This window comes from Oncorhynchus nerka, linkage group LG5 (assembly GCF_034236695.1).
Source record: "Oncorhynchus nerka isolate Pitt River linkage group LG5, Oner_Uvic_2.0, whole genome shotgun sequence".
Taxonomy (NCBI): domain Eukaryota; kingdom Metazoa; phylum Chordata; class Actinopteri; order Salmoniformes; family Salmonidae; genus Oncorhynchus; species Oncorhynchus nerka.
In genome coordinates this window covers 1309176-1329378 of record NC_088400.1, presented here as the reverse complement: position 1 = coordinate 1329378, position 20203 = coordinate 1309176, and the positions used below count along the sequence as shown (strand labels likewise).

At 51.6% G+C, this 20203-nt stretch overlaps 1 protein-coding gene across 1 annotated transcript in view; it reads right to left on the bottom strand.

Annotated features, from left to right (window-relative positions):
* Positions 1-20203, bottom strand: part of LOC115123880 (iron-sulfur clusters transporter ABCB7, mitochondrial-like) — a 96232-nt gene that overhangs the window by 58644 nt on the left and 17385 nt on the right. Inside the window, exon 2 of the mRNA XM_065019009.1 lies at positions 7008-7276. Coding sequence (XP_064875081.1) covers positions 7008-7276 — 269 coding nt within the window. The remainder of the gene's footprint in view (positions 1-7007; positions 7277-20203) is intronic.

Below are 20203 nucleotides of genomic sequence, written 5' to 3'. Positions count from 1 at the left end.
CTGCTCTAGCCCTGACACCTTTCACCAGATGCAGAAGTCGACATATATATTGAGACGCATCCAGTGTAAAAATAACAGATACCTCTGGCTTAAACAGGCAGGTATTTATGGGTATTGTATTACGATAATTCGATTTCCAAGAGGGTGCTGACATTGACCTTGGGCGTTTAAAGTGTTCATAGAATATAAATCCATATTCTGAGTCTCTAATATTTTTGCCCATGATCATGTACTAACTTATAAAACAGCTCACTGTTTGCACAACTGCATCTTTTCCGTAGGACAATCGAGAAACGCAGGGCAGGATCAACTGGGGAGTCAAAACGCAGGATCAACTGGGGAGTCAAAACGCAGGGCAGGATCAACTGGGCAGTCAAAACGCAGGATCAACTGGGGAGTCAAAACGCAGGATCAACTGGGGAGTCAAAACGCAGGATCAACTGGGGAGTCAAAACGCAGGGCAGGATCACCTGGGGAGTCAAAACGCAGGGCAGGATCAACTGGGGAGTCAAAACGCAGGGCAGGATCAACTGGGGAGTCAAAACGCAGGGCAGGATCAACTGGGGAGTCAAAACGCAGGATCAACTGGGGAGTCAAAACGCAGGGCAGGATCAACTGGGGAGTCAAAACGCAGGATCAACTGGAGTCAAAACCAACTGGGGAGTCAAAACGCAGGGCAGGATCACCTGGGGAGTCAAAACGCAGGGCAGGATCACCTGGGGAGTCAAAACGCAGGGCAGGATCAACTGGGGAGTCAAAACGCAGGGCAGGATCACCTGGGGAGTCAAAACGCAGGGCAGGATCACCTGGGGAGTCAAAACGCAGGGCAGGATCACCTGGGGAGTCAAAACGCAGGGCAGGATCACCTGGGGAGTCAAAACGCAGGGCAGGATCACCTGGGGAGTCAAAACGCAGGGCAGGATCACCTGGGGAGTCAAAACGCAGGGCAGGATCACCTGGGGAGTCAAAACGCAGGATCACCTGGGGAGTCAAAACGCAGGATCACCTGGGGAGTCAAAACGCAGGATCACCTGGGGAGTCAAAACGCAGGGCAGGATCACCTGGGGAGTCAAAACGCAGGGCAGGATCACCTGGGGAGTCAAAACGCAGGGCAGGATCACCTGGGGAGTCAAAACGCAGGGCAGGATCACCTGGGGAGTCAAAACGCAGGGCAGGATCACCTGGGGAGTCAAAACGCAGGGCAGGATCACCTGGAGAGTCAAAACGCAGGGCAGGATCACCTGGGGAGTCAAAACGCAGGATCAACTGGGGAGTCAAAACGCAGGATCAACTGGGGAGTCAAAACGCAGGATCAACTGGGGAGTCAAAACGCAGGGCAGGATCACCTGGGGAGTCAAAACGCAGGGCAGGATCACCTGGGGAGTCAAAACGCACGGCAGGATCACCTGGGGAGTCAAAACACACGGCAGGATCAACTGGGGAGTCAAAACGCAGGATCAACTGGGGAGTCAAAACGCAGGATCAACTGGGGAGTCAAAACGCAGGATCAACTAGGGAATCAAAACACAGGGCAGGATCAACTAGGGAATCAAAACAGGGCAGGATCAACTAGGGAATCAAAACAGAGGGCAGGATCAACTAGGGAATCAAAACAGAGGGCAGGATCAACTAGGTTATCATGGTGTTTATTTCAACTTTATTTAACTTGGCTAATCAGTTTTGAACAAATTCTTATTTTCAATGACGGCCTGCGAACAAGTCTTGGGGTCGAGGATGGGCGGAATTAAAGATTTGGGAAAAGGACATTGTTACATTTGAGCAGGTCCAAGTTGTTAAGATTATACCCCGTTTAAGACTACAGTACAGGGGCAGTGTCGGTACTCACTCAGGGGCAGTGTCGGTACAGGGGCAGTGTCGGTACTCACTCGGGCATTGTCGGTACTCACTCAGGGGCAGTGTCGGTACTCACTCAGGGGCAGTGTTGGTACAGTGTTGGTACACAGGGGCAGTGTTGGTACTCAGGGGCAGTGTTGGTACTCAGGGGCAGTGTTGACACAGGGGCAGTGTTGGCACACAGGGGCAGTGTTGGCACACAGGGGCAGTGTTGGTACAGTGTTGGTACTCAGGGGCAGTGTCAGTACACAGGGGCAGTGTCGGTACAGTGTTGGTACTCAGGGGCAGTGTCGGTAGTGTCGGTACTCAGGGGCAGTGTCTGTACACAGGGACAGTGTCTGTACACAGGGGCAGTGTCTGTACACAGGGGCAGTGTCTGTACACAGGGGCAGTGTCTGTACACAGGGGCAGACACTCAGGGGCAGTGTCGGTACAGGGGCAGTGTCGGTACAGGGGCAGCGTCGGTACTCGGGGGCAGCGTCGGTACTCGGGGGCAGCGTCGGTACTGGGGCAGCGTCGGTACTCGGGGCGCAGGGGCAGTGTTGGTACTCGGGGGCAGTGTCGGTACTCACTCAGGGGCAGTGTTGGTACAGTGTTGGTACTCGGGGCAGTGTTGGTACTCAGGGGCAGTGTTGGTACAGTGTTGGTACTCGGGGGCAGTGTTGGTACAGTGTTGGCACTCGGGGGCAGTGTTGGTACAGTGTTGGCACTCGGGGGCAGTGTTGGTACTCGGGGGCAGTGTTGGTACAGTGTCGGTACACGGGGGCAGTGTCGGTACTCGGGGGCAGTGTTGGTACAGTGTCGGTACACGGGGGCAGTGTAGGTACAGTGTCGGTACACGGGGCAGTGTAGGTACTCGGGGGCAGTGTCGGTGTCGGTACTCGGGGGCAGTGTCGGTACTCAGGGGTAGACACTCAGGGGCAGTGTCGGTACTCACTCAGGGGCAGTGTCGGTACTCACTCAGGGGCAGTGTTGGTACAGTGTCGGTACTCGGGGGCAGTGTCGGTACTCAGGGGTAGACACTCAGGGGCAGTGTCGGTACTCACTCAGGGGCAGTGTCGGTACTCACTCAGGGGCAGTGTTGGTACAGTGTCGGTACTCGGGGGCAATGTCGGTACTCGGGGCACTCGGGGGCAGTGTCGGTACTGGGGGCAGTGTCGGTACTCGGGGGCAGTGTCGGTACTCGGGGGCAGTGTCGGTACTCGGGGCAGTGTCGGTGCACGGGGCAGTGTCGGTACAGGGGCAGTGTCGGTACAGGGGCAGTGTCGGTACAGGGGCAGTGACGGTACAGGGGCAGTGTCGGTACTCGGGGGCAGTGTCGGTACTGGGGCAGTGTCGGTACTCGGGGCAGTGTCGGTACAGGGGCAGTGTCGGTACAGTGTCGGTACAGGGGCAGTGTCGGTACAGTGTCGGTACTCGGGGGCAGTGTCGGTACTCGGGGGCAGTGTCGGTACTCGGGGGCAGTGTCGGTACAGGGGCAGCGTCGGTACAGGGGCAGCGTCGGTACAGGGGCAGCGTCGGTACAGGGGCAGTGTTGGTCACTCGGGGCAGTGTCGGTACAGGGGCAGTGTCGGTACTCACTCGGGGGCAGTGTTGGTACTCAGGGGCAGTGTTGGTACAGTGTTGGTACTCGGGGGCAGTGTTGGTACTCAGGGGCAGTGTTGGTACAGTGTTGGTACTCAGGGGCAGTGTTGGTACAGTGTCGGTACTCGGGGGCAGTGTTGGTACAGTGTCGGTACTCGGGGGCAGTGTTGGTACAGTGTCGGTACACAGGGGCAGTGTCGGTACTCGGGGCAGTGTCGGTACTCTGGGGCAGTGTCGGTACTCGGGGCAGTGTCGGTACTCTGGGGCACTCGGGGGGCAGTGTCGGTACTGGGGCAGTGTCGGTACAGTGTCGGCACTCAGGGGCAGTGTTGGTACTCGGGGGCAGTGTTGGTACAGTGTCGGTACACAGGGGCAGTGTTGGTACTCGGGGGCAGTGTTGGTACAGTGTTGGTACTCGGGGGCAGTGTCGGTACAGTGTTGGTACTCGGGGGCAGTGTCGGTACAGTGATGTATGCTCCTACTCTCCTGTCAAACTAACACACTAATGTTCATGATAGTATGAATATATGGAAGCAGGGGGACTTTACCCACAAGGATAGCAGAGACCAGCCCCATCTCAAAAACAGTGGGGGGCAGTGTCGGTACAGGGGCAGTGTCGGTACAGGGGCCGACACACTCGGGGGCAGTGTCGGTACAGTGTTGGCACTCGGGGGCAGTGTCGGTACAGTGTTGGCACTTCGGGGGCAGTGTTGGTACAGTGTTGGCACTCGGGGCAGTGTTGGTACAGTGTTGGTACAGTGTCGGTACACGGGGCAGTGTAGGTACTCGGGGCAGTGTCGGTACTCGGGGCAGTGTCGGTATTCGGGGGCAGTGTCGGTACTCAGGGGTAGACACTCAGGGGCAGTGTCGGTACTCACTCAGGGGCAGTGTCGGTACTCACTCAGGGGCAGTGTTGGTACAGTGTCGGTACAGTGTCGGTACTCGGGGCAGTGTCGGTCACTGGGCAGTGTCGGTACTCAGGGGTAGACACTCAGGGGCAGTGTCGGTACTCACTCAGGGGCAGTGTCGGTACTCACTCAGGGGCAGTGTTGGTACAGTGGTACTCGGGGCAGTGTCGGTACTCGGGGGCAGTGTCGGTACTGGGGCAGTGTCGGTACTCGGGGCAGTGTCGGCGGGGGCAGTGTCGGTGCGGGGGCAGTGTCGGTACAGGGGCAGTGTCGGTACAGGGGCAGTGTCGGTACAGGGGCAGTGTCGGTACTGGGGCAGTGTCGGTACTGGGGCAGTGTCGGTACTCGGGGCAGTGTCGGTACTCGGGGGCAGTGTCGGTACAGGGGCAGACACTCGGGGGCAGTGTCGGTACAGGGGCAGTGTCGGTACAGTGTCGGTACAGGGGCAGTGTCGGTACAGTGGTACTCGGTGCAGTGTCGGGGGGCAGTGTCGGTACTCGGGGGCAGTGTCGGTACTCGGGGCAGACACTGGGGGGCAGCGTCGGTACTCGGGGGCAGCGTCGGTACAGGGGCAGTGTCGGTACTCGGGGCAGTGTCGGTACAGGGGCAGTGTCGGTACAGGGGCAGTGTCGGTACTCGGGGCAGTGTCGGTACAGGGGCAGTGTCGGTACTCACTCAGGGGCAGTGTTGGTACAGTGTTGGTACTCGGGGCAGTGTTGGTACAGTGTTGGTACTCGGGGGCAGTGTTGGTACTCAGGGGCAGTGTTGGTACAGTGTTGGTACTCAGGGGCAGTGTTGGTACAGTGTTGGTACACAGGGGCAGTGTTGGTACTCGGGGGCAGTATTGGTACAGTGTCGGTACTCGGGGGCAGTGTCGGTACTCGGGGCAGTGTCGGTACAGTGTGGTACACAGGGGCAGTGTTGGTACTCGGGGCAGTGTTGGTACAGTGTTGGTACTCGGGGCAGTGTTGGTACAGTGTTGGTACTCGGGGGCAGTGTCGGTACAGTGATGTATGCTCCTACTCTCCTGTCAAACTAACACACTAATGTTCATGATAGTATGAATATATGGAAGCAGGGGGACTTTACCCACAAGGATAGCAGAGACCAGCCCCATCTCAAAAACAGTGGGGGCAGTGTCGGTACAGGGGCAGTGTCGGTACAGGGGCACACACTCGGGGCAGTGTCGGTACAGTGTTGGCACTCGGGGGCAGTGTCGGTACAGTGTTGGCACTCGGGGGCAGTGTTGGTACAGTGTTGGCACTCGGGGGCAGTGTTGGTACTCGGGGGCAGTGTTGGTACAGTGTTGGTACACGGGGGCAGTGTAGGTACTCGGGGCAGTGTACAGGGGCAGTGTTGGTACACAGGGGCAGTGTGGTTCAGGGGTACACTCAGGGGCAGTGTTGGTACTCACTCAGGGGCAGTGTTGGTACTCACTCAGGGGCAGTGTTGGTACAGTGTTGGTACTCGGGGCAGTGTTGGTACAGGGGCAGACACTCAGGGGCAGTGTTGGTACTCACTCAGGGTGTGGTACTCACTCAGGGGCAGTGTTGGTTGGTACTCGGGGGCAGTGTTGGTACTCGGGGCAGTGTTGGTACTCGGGGGCAGTGTTGGTACTCGGGGGCAGTGTTGGTACTCGGGGCAGTGTTGGTGCGGGGCAGTGTTGGTACAGGGGCAGTGTTGGGGCAGTGTTGGTACTCGGGGCAGTGTTGGTACAGTGTTGGTACAGGGGCAGTGTCGGGGCAGTGTGTACAGGGGCAGTGTTGGTACAGTGTCGGTACAGGGGCAGTGTTGGTACAGTGTCGGTACTCGGGGCAGTGTCGGTACTCGGGGCAGTGTCGGTACTGGGGGCAGTGTCGGTACTCGGGGCAGTCGGTCGGGCAGCGTCGGTACAGGGGCAGCGTCGGTACTCACTCAGGGGCAGTGTTGGTACTCACTCAGGGGCAGTGTTGGTACAGTGTTGGTACTCGGGGGCAGTGTTGGTACAGTGTTGGTACACAGGGGCAGTGTTGGTACTCAGGGGCAGTGTTGGTACAGTGTTGGTACTCAGGGGCAGTGTTGGTACAGTGTTGGTACAGTGTCGGTACTCGGGGGCAGTGTTGGTACAGTGTCGGTACACAGGGGCAGTGTTGGTACTCGGGGGCAGTGGGCTCGGGTGTTGGTACACAGGGGCAGTGTTGGTACACAGGGGCAGTGTTGGTACACAGGGGCAGTGTTGGTACAGTGTTGGTACTCAGGGGCAGTGTTGGTACAGTGTTGGTACACAGGGGCAGTGTTGGTACACAGGGGCAGTGTTGGTACACAGGGGCAGTGTTGGTACACAGGGGCAGTGTTGGTACACAGGGGCAGTGTTGGTACTCAGGGGCAGTGTTGGTATAGTGTTGGTACTCAGGGGCAGTGTTGGTACAGTGTTGGTACTCAGGGGCAGTGTTGGTACTCGGGGGCAGTGTTGGTACTCGGGGGCAGTGTTGGTACACAGGGGCAGTGTTGGTACAGTGTTGGTACTCGGGGGCAGTGTTGGTACACAGGGGCAGTGTTGGTACAGTGTTGGTACTCGGGGGCAGTGTCGGTACAGTGATGTATGCTCCTACTCTCCTGTCAAACTAACACACTAATGTTCATGATAGTATGAATATATGGAGGCAGGGGGACTTTACCCACCAGGATAGCAGAGACCAGCCCCATCTCAAAAACAGTGGGTCCCAGGTTGAAGACAATGGCAGAGAGGACGAAGGAGATGCCCCTGGTGCCCCTATCAATGGCCTTTGACAACGCGCCCGTCTGGCGGGACAGGTGGAAGCCCAGGTCCAGGCTGTGGAGGTGCAGGAACACGTTCTTGGCGATACGGCGGATGGAACTCTGGGCCACCTTCCCAAACACGGCATTACGCAGCTCGTTGAAAAGGGCCGAACCGGCACGGGACACACCGTCTGGGAGAAGAGGGAAAGAGAGGATTTCGTCAGGGCTTTGGCTACATAGGGGCGGAGCTCAGCGGAGAGAGGGGCAACCTTTGGAGTTATCAGGTAAAGACAAACATTGATTTTTGGTACATTGGTACTTGAAAAAATACATACTATTAGGGTTAGGGTTAAATACTATTAGGACCCAGGTGTGGCTCAAAATGGACATGGCTGACAAATCTAGCCTGCATTTATGAGAGAGGAGACTGTTCGGGCCCAGGCCAGCCCATGTAATAATAGAGACAGTTCCAACCCAGGCCAGACTGGTAACTCTAATGAATTTATCCTCTGCAGCAGAGGTAACTCTGGGTCTTCCATTCCTGTCGCTGTCCTCGTGAGAACCAGTTTCATCATAGCGCATGATGGTTTTCGCGACTGGACTTAAAAAACTTTCAAAGTTCTTTAAAATGTTCCGTATTGACTGACCTTCATGTCTTAAAGTAATGGACTGTCGTTTCTCAAAACAAACTTTGTCACATGCGCCAAATTAAACAAGTTTAGACTTTACCGTGAAATTCTTACTTTCAAGCCCTTAACCAACAGTGGACATCAAGAAGAGTTAAGAAAATATTTACCGAGTAGAAAAACAATAACGAGGCTATATACAGGAGGCACCGGTACTGAGTCAATGTGGAGGCTATATACAGGGTATTACGGTACTGAGTCAATGTGGAGGCTATATACAGGGTGTACGGTACAGAGTCAATGTGGAGGCTATATACAGGGTGTTACGGTACAGAGTCAATGTGGAGGCTATATACAGGGTATTACGGTACAGAGTCAATGTGGAGGCTATATACAGGGGGTACCGGTACTGAGTCAATGTGGAGGCTATATACAGGGGGTACCGGTACCGAGTCAATGTGGAGGCTATATACAGGGGGTACCGGTACCGGGTCAATGTGGAGGCTATATACAGGGTATTACGGTACTGAGTCAATGTGGAGGCTATATACAGGGGGTACCGGTACAGAGTCAATGTGGAGGCTATATACAGGGTGTTACGGTACAGAGTCAATGTGGAGGCTATATACAGGAGGCACCGGTACAGAGTCAATGTGGAGGTTATATACAGGGTATACCTGCACAGAGTCAATGTGGAGGCTATATACAGGGTATTACGGTACTGAGTCAATGTGGAGGCTATATACAGGGGCACCGGTACAGAGTCAATGTGGAGGCTATATACAGGGTGTACGGTACAGAGTCAATGTGGAGGCTATATACAGGGTGTTACGGTACAGAGTCAATGTGGAGGCTATATACAGGGTGTTACGGTACAGAGTCAATGTGGAGGCTATATACAGGGTATTACGGTACTGAGTCAATGTGGAGGCTATATACAGGGGGTACCGGTACAGAGTCAAGGTGGAGGCTATATACAGGGTATTACGGTACAGAGTCAATGTGGAGGCTATATACAGGAGGCACCGGTACTGGGTCAATGTGGAGGCTATATACAGGGGGTACCGGTACAGAGTCAATGTGGAGGCTATATACAGGGGGTACCGGTACAGAGTCAATGTGGAGGCTATATACAGGGTGTTACGGTACAGAGTCAATGTGGAGGCTATATACAGGAGGCACCGGTACAGAGTCAATGTGGAGGTTATATACAGGGTATACCTGCACAGAGTCAATGTGGAGGCTATATACAGGGTATTACGGTACTGAGTCAATGTGGAGGCTATATACAGGGGGTACCGGTACAGAGTCAATGTGGAGGCTATATACAGGGTGTTACGGTACAGAGTCAATGTGGAGGCTATATACAGGGTGTTACGGTACAGAGTCAATGTGGAGGCTATATACAGGGTGTTACGGTACAGAGTCAATGTGGAGGCTATATACAGGGTATTACGGTACTGAGTCAATGTGGAGGCTATATACAGGGGGTACCGGTACAGAGTCAAGGTGGAGGCTATATACAGGGTATTACGGTACAGAGTCAATGTGGAGGCTATATACAGGAGGCACCGGTACTGGGTCAATGTGGAGGCTATATACAGGGGGTACCGGTACAGAGTCAATGTGGAGGCTATATACAGGGGGTACCGGTACAGAGTCAATGTGGAGACTATATACAGGGGGTTACGGTACAGAGTCAATGTGGAGGCTATATACAGGGTATTACGGTACAGAGTCAATGTGGAGGCTATATACAGGGGGTACCAGTACAGGGTCAATGTGGAGACTATATACAGGGGGTACCGGTACAGAGTCAATGTGGAGACTATATACAGGGTATTACGGTACAGGGTCAATGTGGAGGCTATATACAGGGGGTACCGGTACAGAGTCAATGTGGAGGCTATATACAGGGGGTACCGGTACAGAGTCAATGTGGAGGCTATATACAGGGGTACGGTACAGAGTCAGTGTGGAGACTATATACAGGGGTACCGGTACAGAGTCAATGTGGAGGCTATATACAGGGGGTACCGGTACAGAGTCAATGTGGAGGCTATATACAGGGGGTACCGGTACCGAGTCAATGTGGAGGCTATATACAGGGGGTACCGGTACCGAGTCAATGTGGAGGCTATATACAGGAGGCACCGGTACAGAGTCAATGTGGAGGTTATATACAGGGTATACCTGCACAGAGTCAATGTGGAGGCTATATACAGGGTATTACGGTACTGAGTCAATGTGGAGGCTATATACAGGGGGTACCGGTACAGAGTCAATGTGGAGGCTATATACAGGGTGTTACGGTACAGAGTCAATGTGGAGGCTATATACAGGGTGTTACGGTACAGAGTCAATGTGGAGGCTATATACAGGGTGTTACGGTACAGAGTCAATGTGGAGGCTATATACAGGGTGTTACGGTACAGAGTCAATGTGGAGGCTATATACAGGGTATTACGGTACTGAGTCAATGTGGAGGCTATATACAGGGGGTACCGGTACAGAGTCAATGTGGAGGCTATATACAGGGTATTACGGTACAGAGTCAATGTGGAGGCTATATACAGGAGGCACCGGTACTGGGTCAATGTGGAGGCTATATACAGGGGGTTACGGTACAGAGTCAATGTGGAGGCTATATACAGGGGTACCGGTACAGAGTCAATGTGGAGGCTATATACAGGGTGTTACGGTACAGAGTCAATGTGGAGGCTATACAGGAGGCACCGGTACAGAGTCAATGTGGAGGTTATATACAGGGTATACCTGCACAGAGTCAATGTGGAGGCTATATACAGGGTATTACGGTACTGAGTCAATGTGGAGGCTATATACAGGGGTACCGGTACAGAGTCAATGTGGAGGCTATATACAGGGTGTTACGGTACAGAGTCAATGTGGAGGCTATATACAGGGTGTTACGGTACAGAGTCAATGTGGAGGCTATATACAGGGTGTTACGGTACAGAGTCAATGTGGAGGCTATATACAGGGTATTACGGTACTGAGTCAATGTGGAGGCTATATACAGGGGTACCGGTACAGAGTCAATGTGGAGGCTATATACAGGGTATTACGGTACAGAGTCAATGTGGAGGCTATATACAGGAGGCACCGGTACTGGGTCAATGTGGAGGCTATATACAGGGGGTACCTGCACAGAGTCAATGTGGAGGCTATATACAGGGTACCGGTACAGAGTCAATGTGGAGACTATATACAGGGGTTACGGTACAGAGTCAATGTGGAGGCTATATACAGGGTATTACGGTACAGAGTCAATGTGGAGGCTATATACAGGGGGTACCAGTACAGGGTCAATGTGGAGACTATATACAGGGGGTACCGGTACAGAGTCAATGTGGAGACTATATACAGGGTATTACGGTACAGGGTCAATGTGGAGGCTATATACAGGGGGTACCGGTACAGAGTCAATGTGGAGGCTATATACAGGGGGTACCGGTACAGAGTCAATGTGGAGGCTATATACAGGGGGTACCGGTACAGAGTCAGTGTGGAGACTATATACAGGGGGTACCGGTACAGAGTCAATGTGGAGGCTATATACAGGGGGTACCGGTACAGAGTCAATGTGGAGGCTATATACAGGGGGTACCGGTACCGAGTCAATGTGGAGGCTATATACAGGGGGTACCGGTACCGAGTCAATGTGGAGGCTATATACAGGGGGTACCGGTACTGGGTCAATGTGGAGGCTATATACAGGGTGTTACGGTACTGAGTCAATGTGGAGGCTATATACAGGGGGTACCGGTACAGAGTCAATGTGGAGGCTATATACAGGGTGTTACGGTACAGAGTCAATGTGGAGGCTATATACAGGGTGTTACGGTACAGAGTCAATGTGGAGGCTATATACAGGGGGTACCGGTACAGAGTCAATGTGGAGACTATATACAGGGGGTTACGGTACAGAGTCAATGTGGAGGCTATATACAGGGTATTACGGTACAGAGTCAATGTGGAGGCTATATACAGGGGGTACCAGTACAGGGTCAATGTGGAGACTATATACAGGGGGTACCGGTACAGAGTCAATGTGGAGGCTATATACAGGGGGTTACGGTACAGAGTCAATGTGGAGGCTATATACAGGGGGTACCGGTACAGAGTCAATGTGGAGGCTATATACAGGGGTACCGGTACAGAGTCAATGTGGAGGCTATATACAGGGGTACCGGTACAGAGTCAATGTGGAGGCTATATACAGGGGGTACCGGTACAGAGTCAATGTGGAGGCTATATACAGGGTGTACTGGTACTGGGTCAGTGTGGAGGCTACATACAGGGGGTACCGGTACTGGGTCAATGTGGAGGCTATATACAGGGGGTACCGGTACAGAGTTAATGTGGAGGCTATATACAGGGGGTACCGGTACAGAGTTAATGTGGAGGCTATATACAGGGGGTACCGGTACAGAGTCAATGTGGAGGCCATATACAGGGTATTACGGTACTGAGTCAATGTGGAGGCTATATACAGGGGGTTACGGTACAGAGTCAATGTGGAGGCTATATACAGGGTATTACGGTACAGAGTCAATGTGGAGGCTATATACAGGGTATTACGGTACAGAGTCAATGTGGAGGCTATATACAGGGTATTACGGTACAGAGTCAATGTGGAGGCTATATACAGGGTATTACGGTACAGAGTCAATGTGGAGGCTATATACAGGGGGTACCGGTACTGAGTCAATGTGGAGGCTATATACAGGGGGTACCGGTACCGAGTCAATGTGGAGGCTATATACAGGGGGTACCTGTACTGGGTCAATGTGGAGGCTATATACAGGGTATTACGGTACTGAGTCAATGTGGAGGCTATATACAGGGGGTACCGGTACAGAGTCAAGGTGGAGGCTATATACAGGGTATTACGGTACAGAGTCAATGTGGAGGCTATATACAGGAGGCACCGGTACTGGGTCAATGTGGAGGCTATATACAGGGGGTACCGGTACAGAGTCAATGTGGAGGCTATATACAGGGGGGTACGGTACAGAGTCAATGTGGAGGCTATATACAGGGGGTACCGATACAGAGTCAATGTGGAGACTATATACAGGGGGTTACGGTACAGAGTCAATGTGGAGGCTATATACAGGGTATTACGGTACAGAGTCAATGTGGAGGCTATATACAGGGGGTACCAGTACAGGGTCAATGTGGAGACTATATACAGGGGGTACCAGTACAGGGTCAATGTGGAGACTATATACAGGGGGTACCGGTACAGAGTCAATGTGGAGGCTATATACAGGGGGTTACGGTACAGAGTCAATGTGGAGGCTATATACAGGGGGTACCGGTACAGAGTCAATGTGGAGGCTATATACAGGGGGTACCGGTACAGAGTCAGTGTGGAGGCTATATACAGGGGGTACCGGTACAGAGTCAATGTGGAGGCTATATACAGGGTGTACTGGTACTGGGTCAGTGTGGAGGCTATATACAGGGGGTACCGGTACAGAGTCAATGTGGAGGCTATATACAGGGGGTACCGGTACAGAGTCAATGTGGAGGCTACATACAGGGGGTACCGGTACTGGGTCAATTGTGGAGGCTATATACAGGGGGTACCGGTACAGAGTTAATGTGGAGGCTATATACAGGGGGTACCGGTACAGAGTTAATGTGGAGGCTATATACAGGGGGTACCGGTACAGAGTTAATGTGGAGGCTATATACAGGGGGTACAGGGTCATGTACAGAGTCAATGTGGAGAGGCTATATACAGGGGTACGGTACAGAGTTAATGTGGAGGCTATATACAGGGTATTACGGTACTGAGTCAATGTGGAGGCTATATACAGGGTATTACGGTACTGAGTCAATGTGGAGGCTATATACAGGGGGTTACGGTACAGAGTCAGTGTGGAGGCTATATACAGGGGGTACCAGTACAGAGTCAGTGTGGAGGCTATATACAGGGTGTTACGGTACTGAGTCAGTGTGGAGGCTATATACAGGGTGTTACGGTACAGAGTCAATGTGGAGGCTATATACAGGGTATTACGGTACAGAGTCAATGTGGAGGCTATATACAGGGTATTACGGTACAGAGTCAATGTGGAGGCTATATACAGGGTATTACGGTACAGAGTCAATGTGGAGGCTATATACAGGGGGTACCGGTACTGAGTCAATGTGGAGGCTATATACAGGGGGTACCGGTACTGGGTCAATGTGGAGGCTATATACAGGGTATTACGGTACTGAGTCAATGTGGAGGCTATATACAGGGGGTACCGGTACAGAGTCAATGTGGAGGCTATATACAGGGTGTTACGGTACAGAGTCAATGTGGAGGCTATATACAGGAGGCACCGGTACAGAGTCAATGTGGAGGTTATATACAGGGTATACCTGCACAGAGTCAATGTGGAGGCTATATACAGGGTATTACGGTACTGAGTCAATGTGGAGGCTATATACAGGGGGTACCGGTACAGAGTCAATGTGGAGGCTATATACAGGGTGTTACGGTACAGAGTCAATGTGGAGGCTATATACAGGGTGTTACGGTACAGAGTCAATGTGGAGGCTATATACAGGGTGTTACGGTACAGAGTCAATGTGGAGGCTATATACAGGGTATTACGGTACAGAGTCAATGTGGAGGCTATATACAGGGGGTACCGGTACAGAGTCAAGGTGGAGGCTATATACAGGGTATTACGGTACAGAGTCAATGTGGAGGCTATATACAGGAGGCACCGGTACTGGGTCAATGTGGAGGCTATATACAGGGGGTACCGGTACAGAGTCAATGTGGAGGCTATATACAGGGGGTACCGGTACAGAGTCAATGTGGAGGCTATATACAGGGGGTACCGATACAGAGTCAATGTGGAGACTATATACAGGGGGTTACGGTACAGAGTCAATGTGGAGGCTATATACAGGGTATTACGGTACAGAGTCAATGTGGAGGCTATATACAGGGGGTACCAGTACAGGGTCAATGTGGAGACTATATACAGGGGGTACCGGTACAGAGTCAATGTGGAGGCTATATACAGGGGGTTACGGTACAGAGTCAATGTGGAGGCTATATACAGGGGGTACCGGTACAGAGTCAGTGTGGAGACTATATACAGGGGGTACCGGTACAGAGTCAATGTGGAGGCTATATACAGGGGGTACCGGTACAGAGTCAATGTGGAGGCTATATACAGGGTGTACTGGTACTGGGTCAGTGTGGAGGCTATATACAGGGGGTACCGGTACAGAGTCAATGTGGAGGCTACATACAGGGGGTACCGGTACTGGGTCAATTGTGGAGGCTATATACAGGGGGTACCGGTACAGAGTTAATGTGGAGGCTATATACAGGGGGTACCGGTACAGAGTTAATGTGGAGGCTATATACAGGGGGTACCGGTACAGAGTTAATGTGGAGGCTATATACAGGGGGTACCGGTACAGAGTCAATGTGGAGGCTATATACAGGGTATTACGGTACTGAGTCAATGTGGAGGCTATATACAGGGGGTTACGGTACAGAGTCAATGTGGAGGCTATATACAGGGGGTACCGGTACAGAGTCAATGTGGAGGCTATATACAGGGGGTACCGGTACAGAGTCAATGTGGAGGCTATATACAGGGTATTACGGTACTGAGTCAATGTGGAGGCTATATACAGGGTATTACGGTACTGAGTCAATGTGGAGGCTATATACAGGGGGTTACGGTACAGAGTCAGTGTGGAGGCTATATACAGGGGGTACCAGTACAGAGTCAGTGTGGAGGCTATATACAGGGTATTACGGTACTGAGTCAGTGTGGAGGCTATATACAGGGTGTTACGGTACAGAGTCAATGTGGAGGCTATATACAGGGTGTTACGGTACAGAGTCAATGTGGAGGCTATATACAGGGTGTTACGGTACAGAGTCAATGTGGAGGCTATATACAGGGTGTACCGGCACAGAGTCAATGTGGAGGCTACATACAGGGGGTACCGGTACTGGGTCAATGTGGAGGCTATATACAGGGGGTACCGGTACAGAGTTAATGTGGAGGCTATATACAGGGGGTACCGGTACAGAGTCAATGTGGAGGCTATATACAGGGTATTACGGTACTGAGTCAATGTGGAGGCTATATACAGGGGGTTACGGTACAGAGTCAATGTGGAGGCTATATACAGGGGTACCAGTACAGAGTCAATGTGGAGGCTATATACAGGGTGTACCGGTACAGAGTCAATGTGGAGGCTATATACAGAGGGTACTGGTACAGAGTCAATGTGGAGGCTATATACAGGGGTACCAGTACAGAGTCAATGTGGAGGCTATATACAGGGGTACCGGTACTGAGTCAATGTGGAGGCTATATACAGGGTGTTACGGTAGAGTCAATGTGAAGGCTATATACAGGGGGTACCGGTACTGAGTCAGTGTGGAGGCTATATACAGGGTATTACTGTACAGAGTCAGTGTGGAGGCTATATACAGGGGGTACGGTACTGAGTCAGTGTGGAGGCTATATACAGGGTATTACGGTACAGAGTCAATGTGGAGGCTATATACAGGGTATTACGGTACAGAGTCAATGTGGAGGCTATATACAGGGTATTACGGTACAGAGTCAATGTGGAGGCTATATACAGGGTGTTACGGTACAGAGTCAGTGTGGAGGCTATATACAGGGTATTACGGTACAGAGTCAATGTGGAGGCTATATACAGGGTGTTACGGTACAGAGTCAATGTGGAGGCTATATACAGGGTGTTACGGTACAGAGTCAATGTGGAGGCTATATACAGGGGGTACCGGTACAGAGTCAATGTGGAGGCTATATACAGGGGGTACCAGTACAGAGTCAATGTGGAGGCTATATACAGGGGGTACCGGTACAGAGTCAATGTGGAGGCTATATACAGGGTATTACGGTACAGAGTCAATGTGGAGGCTATATACAGGGTGTTACGGTACAGAGTCAGTGTGGAGGCTATATACAGGGTATTACGGTACAGAGTCAATGTGGAGGCTATATACAGGGTGTTACGGTACAGAGTCAATGTGGAGGCTATATACAGGGTGTTACGGTACAGAGTCAATGTGGAGGCTATATACAGGGGTACCGGTACAGAGTCAATGTGGAGGCTATATACAGGGGGTACCGGTACAGAGTCAATGTGGAGGCTATATACAGGGGTACCGGTACAGAGTCAATGTGGAGGCTATATACAGGGTATTACGGTACAGAGTCAATGTGGAGGCTATATACAGGGTGTTACGGTACAGAGTCAATGTGGAGGCTATATACAGGGTATTACGGTACAGAGTCAATGTGGAGGCTATATACAGGGGGTACCGGTACAGAGTCAATGTGGAGGCTATATACAGGGGGTACCAGTACAGAGTCAATGTGGAGGCTATATACAGGGGGTACCGGTACAGAGTCAATGTGGAGGCTATATACAGGGTATTACGGTACAGAGTCAATGTGGAGGCTATATACAGGGTGTTACGGTACAGAGTCAATGTGGAGGCTATATACAGGGTATTACGGTACAGAGTCAATGTGGAGGCTATATACAGGGGTACCGGTACAGAGTCAATGTGGAGGCTATATACAGGGTATTACGGTACAGAGTCAATGTGGAGGCTATATACAGGGTATTACGGTACAGAGTCAATGTGGAGGCTATATACAGGGGGTACCGGTACAGAGTCAATGTGGAGGCTATATACAGGGGGTACCGGTACAGAGTCAATGTGGAGGCTATATACAGGGTGTACTGGTACTGGGTCAGTGTGGAGGCTATATACAGGGGGTACCGGTACAGAGTCAATGTGGAGGCTACATACAGGGGGTACCGGTACTGGGTCAATTGTGGAGGCTATATACAGGGGGTACCGGTACAGAGTTAATGTGGAGGCTATATACAGGGGGTACCGGTACAGAGTTAATGTGGAGGCTATATACAGGGGGTACCGGTACAGAGTTAATGTGGAGGCTATATACAGGGGGTACCGGTACAGAGTCAATGTGGAGGCTATATACAGGGTATTACGGTACTGAGTCAATGTGGAGGCTATATACAGGGGGTTACGGTACAGAGTCAATGTGGAGGCTATATACAGGGGGTACCGGTACAGAGTCAATGTGGAGGCTATATACAGGGGGTACCGGTACAGAGTCAGTGTGGAGGCTATATACAGGGTGTTACGGTACAGAGTCAATGTGGAGGCTATATACAGGGTGTTACGGTACAGAGTCAATGTGGAGGCTATATACAGGGTGTTACGGTACAGAGTCAATGTGGAGGCTATATACAGGGTGTACCGGCACAGAGTCAATGTGGAGGCTACATACAGGGGGTACCGGTACTGGGTCAATGTGGAGGCTATATACAGGGGGTACCGGTACAGAGTTAATGTGGAGGCTATATACAGGGGGTACCGGTACAGAGTCAATGTGGAGGCTATATACAGGGTATTACGGTACTGAGTCAATGTGGAGGCTATATACAGGGGGTTACGGTACAGAGTCAATGTGGAGGCTATATACAGGGGGTACCAGTACAGAGTCAATGTGGAGGCTATATACAGGGTGTACCGGTACAGAGTCAATGTGGAGGCTATATACAGGGGGTACCGGTACAGAGTCAATGTGGAGGCTATATACAGGGGGTACCAGTACAGAGTCAATGTGGAGGCTATATACAGGGGGTACCGGTACTGAGTCAATGTGGAGGCTATATACAGGGTGTTACGGTAGAGTCAATGTGAAGGCTATATACAGGGGGTACCGGTACTGAGTCAGTGTGGAGGCTATATACAGGGTATTACTGTACAGAGTCAGTGTGGAGGCTATATACAGGGGGTACCGGTACTGAGTCAGTGTGGAGGCTATATACAGGGTATTACGGTACAGAGTCAATGTGGAGGCTATATACAGGGTATTACGGTACAGAGTCAATGTGGAGGCTATATACAGGGTATTACGGTACAGAGTCAATGTGGAGGCTATATACAGGGTGTTACGGTACAGAGTCAGTGTGGAGGCTATATATAGGGTATTACGGTACAGAGTCAATGTGGAGGCTATATACAGGGTGTTACGGTACAGAGTCAATGTGGAGGCTATATACAGGGTGTTACGGTACAGAGTCAATGTGGAGGCTATATACAGGGGGTACCGGTACAGAGTCAATGTGGAGGCTATATACAGGGGGTACCAGTACAGAGTCAATGTGGAGGCTATATACAGGGGGTACCGGTACAGAGTCAATGTGGAGGCTATATACAGGGTATTACGGTACAGAGTCAATGTGGAGGCTATATACAGGGTGTTACGGTACAGAGTCAGTGTGGAGGCTATATACAGGGTATTACGGTACAGAGTCAATGTGGAGGCTATATACAGGGTGTTACGGTACAGAGGCAATGTGGAGGCTATATACAGGGTGTTACGGTACAGAGTCAATGTGGAGGCTATATACAGGGGGTACCGGTACAGAGTCAATGTGGAGGCTATATACAGGGGTACAGTACAGAGTCAATGTGGAGGCTATATACAGGGTACCGGTACAGAGTCAATGTGGAGGCTATATACAGGGTATTACGGTACAGAGTCAATGTGGAGGCTATATACAGGGTGTTACGGTACAGAGTCAATGTGGAGGCTATATACAGGGTATTACGGTACAGAGTCAATGTGGAGGCTATATACAGGGGGTACCGGTACAGAGTCAATGTGGAGGCTATATACAGGGTATTACGGTACAGAGTCAATGTGGAGAGCTATATACAGGAGGTACCGGTACAGAGTCAATGTGGAGAGCTATATACAGGGGGTACCGGTACAGAGTCAATGTGGAGGCTATATACAGGGTATTACGGTACAGAGTCAATGTGGAGGCTATATACAGGGGTACCGGTACAGAGTCAATGTGGAGGCTATATACAGGGGTATCGATACAGAGTCAATGTAGAGCTATATACAGGGTGTTACGGTACAGAGTCAATGTGGAGGCTATATACAGGGTGTTACCGGTACAGAGTCAATGTGGAGGCTATATACAGGGGGTACCAGTACAGAGTCAATGTGGAGGCTATATACAGGGGGTACCGGTACAGAGTCAATGTGGAGGCTATATACAGGGTATTACGGTACAGAGTCAATGTGGAGGCTATATACAGGGTGTTACGGTACAGAGTCAATGTGGAGGCTATATACAGGGTATTACGGTACAGAGTCAATGTGGAGGCTATATACAGGGGGTACCGGTACAGAGTCAATGTGGAGGCTATATACAGGGGGTACCAGTACAGAGTCAATGTGGAGGCTATATACAGGGGGTACCGGTACAGAGTCAATGTGGAGGCTATATACAGGGTATTGCGGTACAGAGTCAATGTGGAGGCTATATACAGGGTGTTACGGTACAGAGTCAATGTGGAGGCTATATACAGGGTATTACGGTACAGAGTCAATGTGG